The 7,478-nt window shown below is 34.4% G+C and overlaps 1 protein-coding gene across 1 annotated transcript; it reads left to right on the forward strand.

Moving 5' to 3' along the window:
- The first annotated feature begins 200 nt into the window (after positions 1–200).
- Positions 201–2,670, forward strand: LOC139891616 (ubiquitin-conjugating enzyme E2 28). Its single transcript, XM_071874592.1, has 5 exons — positions 201–320; positions 444–523; positions 1,299–1,426; positions 1,600–1,704; positions 2,305–2,670. The coding sequence occupies exons 2-5, from the start codon at positions 454–456 to the stop codon at positions 2,446–2,448; spliced, it is 447 nt and encodes a 148-aa protein (XP_071730693.1). The 5' UTR covers positions 201–320; positions 444–453; the 3' UTR covers positions 2,449–2,670.
- The last annotated feature ends 4,808 nt before the right edge of the window (positions 2,671–7,478 follow it).

The raw sequence follows: 7,478 nt of genomic DNA on the forward strand, positions 1-7,478 counted from the left end.
ACATTACATATTACATAATAACATAAGAAGTTAGATTTAAATTCACTTATACTTATACTTTATAATAATATAATAATAATAATTAAAATAAATAATGGTGCATAAATAATTATTGATTAGCCGATTATATAAAAGTTTTGTGGAATCCACCAGTAAGACAATGGGAGCCCACCGAAATAGATAAAGAATATCTTCTTCTGTTTACATATATAAATCACATTCCTGTTAACACCATAGATTCTTCCGATTATTATTCAGAAAAAAAAAAAATATTTTTAATTTTTATCTAATTGCAACAAAAGAGGTCGAGGATCTTCAAGGTAATCATCATTTTTCTTATTTGCAGCTTATGTAGATGTATATTATAGTTGAATATATTTATACAATTTCATCATCCCTATATTATATATGTGCGTTTTGATTTGATTAATAATAATAATTAGGGTTTGTAAGATGGCTTCGAAACGGATCTTGAAAGAACTCAAGGATCTTCAGAAAGATCCTCCTACCTCTTGCAGTGCTGGTATTTTATTTTGTTTTATTTTATTATTGTTATATCTATATCGATCTGCTAAAGCCTAATTCTGGACTCTGTTTTTTTATTTATTGAAGTTTTTGGTGTTGATCTTATGTATATTTGTAAAATTCACATATGTTTATATTTGTTTTGTATATTAGCTTATGTGTCTGATTTTGTTATATTTGTTGAATTTTTTTACAATTGGTGATGTAATTAGATGAGATCTTCATGTTATATGTATGGATTTTGATATATCAGAAATAATTAAATTATGTGAATTTTTATTGAGTGGTGATTTGAAGAATTTGATCCAGGTGTTATGATTGTTTTCGATATTGGGATGAATGTGATCTTAAACAGGTTTTTTATTCTAGAAATGATATGATTGTTATTTTAGGAAGAAATTTCGAAAGCCTGTAGAGTTGTTGACGTGTCACTTTCTCGATTTCACCAATTCTAGGGTGTATGTTTATTTGAATAAGCTAGATGTGCATATATTATTGAGTTTTAAAGTGGATAAGCATACTAAGTGAAACGAGGTTATATGTTTTGTAATCGTTGTGTGTACCTATTAGTAATGGACATTGATTGAAATTTGAAATTGAAATATGTGAAGGAAGAAAGAAAAATTAAATCTTTATAATGAAATTAAACTTTGGGCAAGGAAATTGATGTGCACAAATAAGTGGCTGAAACTATGCATAGTGCAATATGACCACGCTTAAAGTGAGAAATGCTTTTTCGTTGCTTCGATGTTAACTTTGATTTGTGATTTCAGGCCCAGTGGCTGAAGACATGTTTCACTGGCAAGCAACCATTATGGGTCCGCCCGATAGTCCGTACTCGGGTGGAGTGTTTCTAGTTACTATTCATTTCCCTCCAGATTACCCGTTTAAACCACCTAAGGTAATTAAGGACTGCAATTTTTATTGCACAAGATCTGTTGGTCTTCGTTTATGCATGCTAATATCATTTTTTTGTACTTTAATTTTTTATATCTTATGGAGTGTTTCGATTTTTATCTCACTGTTTTCCTGTTGACAGCTTAACATATATTACTAGCTACTATCTTTCCGTAGGTGGCTTTCAGGACAAAGGTTTTTCACCCGAACATCAACAGCAATGGTAGCATTTGTCTTGATATTTTGAAGGAACAGTGGAGCCCAGCTCTTACGATTTCCAAGGTTAGCATTTTTGGCGCTTTAATTTTTAAAATTCCAATAGGATCCACTATTTCCGTTTCTTGATATGTTAAGTTAATTTCTTTCGTAATCAATATTCCATCTTCATCCTCATAAATAGATCTACAAATGGGGATTGTATTATTTGTATAATATTACTTCATTAGAAGCAATCATATAAAGCAGCGGTTTCCGAATGATTGGATCCAAGTGTTGGTCAAGAAGGGATATTTTGTGCATGTCGTATTGGATTTGTGTTGGGTTAACTCACAGTCTCACACAGTAACATTTTTGGTCAAATTTTTAAACTTTTTATAGATGGTTAATCTACTGAAAAACCAGTACAGATAGTACTTCGTTTGTATTATAAGGGTTTACTGCATTAAAGTAAACTTCCAATCTGTTTACCCCATCTGGCCTGTTTTCAGTTAAAGCTATTTCATTAATGTATCCCTAATTTATTTATCTATTTAAAAGTACATCTATTACTAAATTTAAGGATTTGTTTGAAAAGGAAATACAGACTATTGTTCGATAAAGAAACTCAGCAACCATCTTTTTTATCTACATTGAAAATATTCTTTTGGATATGATTGTTATTAGGTTTTGCTGTCGATATGTTCCCTGTTGACGGACCCAAACCCAGATGACCCGCTTGTACCTGAGATAGCTCACATGTACAAGACAGACAGGAGCAAGTATGAGACAACGGCTAGGAGCTGGACCCAGAAGTATGCCATGGGCTAGTTATGGTGCGAACGGAGTAAGGAAAAGGCTCCTTTCTCCTATGGTTTATGTTTTCTTGTCTTATAAACATGTAAAATTTGCTAATTTAAGTTAAATGGCTGTTGTAAGATAGATTTAAAAAGGGAATGGTAACAAAATCCCTACTATGCTTTGATTTATTATGGTGAAGATTTGCTTTCAGAAAACATTTTTATTTATGTTCAATTGCAGTTTTCTTGGTTTTTTGTATAATAATTTAATAGAAACAATCAAATATTGTGTATGGACAATGTCTTTCAAAACTAGGTCTCCTTTGTACAAAGTTTAGAATTAGTCCTTGTTTTTAGATCTTGAATTCATCTATGATGTGGTCAAGTATTTTTAGGCAACTTTCAACAACTGCGTTTAATATTTGCGCAACTTGGAGTTTTCTCATATGGAAATCATAATTTGTTACTACTCTGTAGTATTTAATATTGCGTTCCTGTAGTGTCTGTTGTCCGTGTCTAAATGGGTTCGGTTGACCTCATAAATGAGGAATTGGTGAATGGTGATGAAAACGTTTTCAGTTTCCGAAACTAATTGTGATTATAAACTGGTCAGTCAGTCTGGTCTCATCTTGATAATGTGATCATTTGAACTATCATCCTTCAAAATTAGTCGAAAAGTTGTAGTCCGTTAGAATTGAACTGGGATATGTATCAAAAGTATCAAAGGCCACTGGATGTCAACGAACTGAGTGAAGCAAAATGTATGGGGGTTAAAGAACCGAGTTGTGCAAAATGTTTAGGCTTGACTCGAGATATTATAGCTGAGAGCTCGAACTTGAATAACCTTTTTAAAGTTTAAGTCGATCATTATGAGCTCGAATTTAAACTCGTTTGGTTCGTGTGGCTCACATATTAGCTTGACTTCAAATGGAATGAGTATTATTAGTATTTTATTTTTGGAATGGCAACCGATATCATTAAAAAAACTAGCAAGGAGTTAGAAAAAGAAATTTACAAAGAATTCATAGGGTCATGTAACCACGCCGACCAATTAATACTACGTCTATGAAAACGCGAATACTACCAATTAAAACCAAAAAGAAAAATGCTATCGAAGACTTGTGACTTGTTGAACTTTGAATCGTTAAACCAATTAATACTACGTATTATTAGTGCTCGAAACTTGCTTCAAAACGAACAGCGGAATAAATATAAACAGCAGCTCCATACTTTAAAATTTTACAGTCATCCAATCATGTATACCACTAAGATCATTCCCTATCCTAGCTTCTCTTAACTTGTCTCTTTCTTGAAAAGCACCACATCAGCACTAGCCCTTTCAGTTTTCTTAACTTAATCCTCACTATCTTTCACTTATACCTTGCAAACGGGTCGAGATGCATCCTCTTGGGTCAATGATCAGATGAGTTTGGGTTGAAACGGGTCATAATAACTCAAAATTGGTCAGAATTAAACAGGGTCAATCGGATTGGGTTAAGAACCGGGTCGGTTAGGTCTGGCTAGTAAAATTGTTCTTATGTGTATTTTTTAATGTATCTCTTCCGAACACGCGCCCTGAAAAGGCGCGTCAAAAACGTGCGACAAAAAGACGCGATGAAAACGCACGAAGAAAACATGCAAGGAAAACGCCCGACGAAAACCTGGGTCAAAAACGCAATGCACGTCGAGAAAGTGCGTAGAAAATGCGGGACGAAATCGCGCACAGAAAACGCGCGCCGAAACGCCAAAAGAAAAATGTACGTAAAAAATGCGCCCGAAACGCGCAAACAAAAACGTGCGTCAAACAACGCCCAATGAAAAACGCGCGACGAAATCGTGTGTCGAAATCGCCGACGAAAAACGCGTGCGAAAAACATGGGGCGAAAAAGCATGCTGAAAACGCAGTCCAGAAGCGCGCGTAGAAAAGCGCGTATTGGAAAACGAGCACCGAAAACGTGCCCTGGAATCACGCACCGAAATCGCGAGAACGCGCAAAGAAAAGTGCAACAAATTCGCGCAAAGAATTCGTGCGACGAACCTGTCAAAATCGCCCGGCGAAAACGCCGTAAAAAACGAGCGTCGAAAACGCGGATCGAAAATGCGAGTCAGAAAACGCGGGCAGAAAATGCGCCCCGAAAATGCGGGACGAAACGCGCGATGAAAACGTGCGTCAATACACGCATGTCGAACACCTTCTTTTATTTTCTCTATTATGTGTTTGGACTCATTTGGGTCTTCAAGTTAATGGACCCATTTTGAAGCTTTAGGTCTTGTTTGCCAGATCTAATTTCACTAAATAATACCAACAAATATACCATAAAACATAATATGTACAAATAATCAAGCATAAGGGACAAAATAAAAAAATTTGTGAACCCACCTCCATACACAAAGGCACGCTAGTTGCTTGGCTGAAACTTGATTTAACCGTTTGCTCCCTATCCTTGTAAAAAGGTTGACTAGCGCCAAGCGGTTTAACATTAAATAGGAAGAAGTCTAAGGATATTCCCTATCTTACACTTTTTTAACATAACTTCTATCATTCACATTAACACTATATCAGCACAAAATTTTTTAACATTCCTTTAACTACTCTCTCTCAATATTATACCAAAAATATAAATATAAATATACATACTACTATGTGGGTTGGCCTAGGGGTCCTCAATCCAGAATTTTGGTAAACTGTCGTTGGGTTGCAAGTTGCGGTGATGTATTTCGTCTAACAAAGTGATTACAGATCGCTTGGATTGTTCGGTTGTTCTCATCGATTCAATGCCGATAAAAGAGTCAAAAATCAAACATTTTTTGATGATGTGCAACGTTAGTGTCGAGCCCGTTTGGATGTGTTTGTGTGTGTGAAGACTTGGTCAACGTCAACAAATTACTCAATGCTTCTGCCGAAGTGTTCATTGGTATCTTTCTATTCTCGGAGATCGCTTCTTCTTTTTGTAGGTTTGCTTAGATTATTGACCATTATTATTTGTGAACCATGTTACACTTAATTCCTTGAAGTGAACTATTTATTTGAATCCTAGTGTTCTAACAAATAACACATAGCAAGTTTAAGATCATGTTAACAAGTTGGCAAATTAATGAGTATCAAACATATTAGCAAGTAGCAAGTAATACTCACATATAGCAAGAGATATTTATTCTAACATCAATCATATAGATATTTGCACAACAATATGGTTTAAGTTTTGGCAAGCTTACTTGCAATATAACACATTGCATGATTAATGTGTAAGCACACATTAATGTCCAACACATGCACAAGGGAAGAGCAATCTCTAGTTGGGACTTGGTGACTATCCTAAATGTATCTAAGTGTATTTTAGGATTATAAGTCTTTACTAGTTACATTTTAAAATGTTGTTCTTCATTTAGTCTTTGTCACACCCCCAGTTAGGGCCTGGGCGAAATGTGATTCAATATCATAATACATACCAATATATTATAAAATGAGAACAAATACTATATGAATAAAACCAAATTTGCAGCGGAAGGATTAATAATGTCGTTACAAGAATTATAAATTGTTCAAATGCAGAAAAGTAAATATGCGATAAGTCTTGATCCTAGCCAAGTAAGTCATCACGTAAGCAGTAGACAGAGGCGAAAATGATGAAGGGCAGGGGGGCGGGCGCCCCCGGTGGATTTTTTTTCAGTGTAAAAATTTTGGGTTTTTCGACTTCGCCCCCGGTGGATTTTTTTTTTTTGCCCCCAAACCTACATATTTTGCCCCAAAACCTTCAAATTTTGCCCCAAAATCTCCAAATTTTGCCCCAAAATCTCCAACTTTTACCCCAAAATCTTCAAATTGTATCCAAAAAAATTGCTACGGTTTAAAAATTTTTTTTTGCCCCCGGTCAAAAAAATCCTAGTTTCGCCTCTGGCAGTAGATATAGAGGTCCTGATCATTCAGTACCTTAGACAAACATGCTAAAAGTGTCAACCAAAAAGGTTGAGTAAAATTCATAGGTTTAACAAATATGATTGACCGTTTGTTCTTAGACCACAAGATTTGTTATAAAAGTAGATCACGCAGATCCAAAAGTAGTACTGATTCGTGATATTTTAGACTAAACGTTTGTTTTGTTGCCCCGATGATAAGTTGACAGTACCTTATCACCATGTTTAAATCATTATTAAGTAATACAAAGACATCGCGGTCAAATGTATCGGGGACGTTACTCCCGATAGGCCTACCCCCAATAATTAAGAATGCCTTATCCTGAAAGCAATTAAAAAATATCACTGTGGGGTCTTAGTAGCATAAGCTAGTCATAGCACAGTTTAAGTTCGTACTTGTGTCTAAGTTGTTTAAAGTATAAAAGCAGCATGTGTCTCACCCCAGTAAGTATAAAAAGTGCTATAGCAATAAAAGTGGGGCTATGAAAGTCACCTTAGTAATTCGATGTGATAAAGTAATCCTTAAAGAGGAAGTATGGATGATCGAAGCACTGAATAAGTCAACCTAAGAATAAGTTGAGAATAGTTTAGATGTTTTGCCCGTATTATGATAAGTGTAAGTATTTTCTTTTATAGTAAGTTTAAAGAAGGTTTATCGTTTTGGAAAGGCTTTTCATACTAGACAAGCTTCCAATCTAACACTTTCAATTTAAAATGGCCTTTTCAGGTCATAGGTTTCTGAGCCACAGGATCCTTTAACTCGGTAATCCAAACTCTCCGCCTAGACTTTCGAGCGTCCATCCACTCGAGAAAGATCAAGATCTTTACCCATCTAATATACCGTTCCAATACGTTTTTAGGTGCGTATAGGAATACAACACTTTAAATACTTTATACAATAAGTATTTACTTAAGTTCGATTGTATTATCGTTATTAAGATTGTTTGGTTTTTAAATCCTAATAATAAGTAGGATATATTTAAGTAGGTAAACAAGTGTTATACATAGAAATTGTGTTTTATGAATGGGTATTTATTAATATCAAGTTAATATGTATGTATATATGTATGTATGTATATATATATATATATATATATATATATATATATATATATATATATATATATATATATATATATATATATA

This window comes from Rutidosis leptorrhynchoides, chromosome 2, assembly GCF_046630445.1.
Source record: "Rutidosis leptorrhynchoides isolate AG116_Rl617_1_P2 chromosome 2, CSIRO_AGI_Rlap_v1, whole genome shotgun sequence".
Taxonomy (NCBI): domain Eukaryota; kingdom Viridiplantae; phylum Streptophyta; class Magnoliopsida; order Asterales; family Asteraceae; genus Rutidosis; species Rutidosis leptorrhynchoides.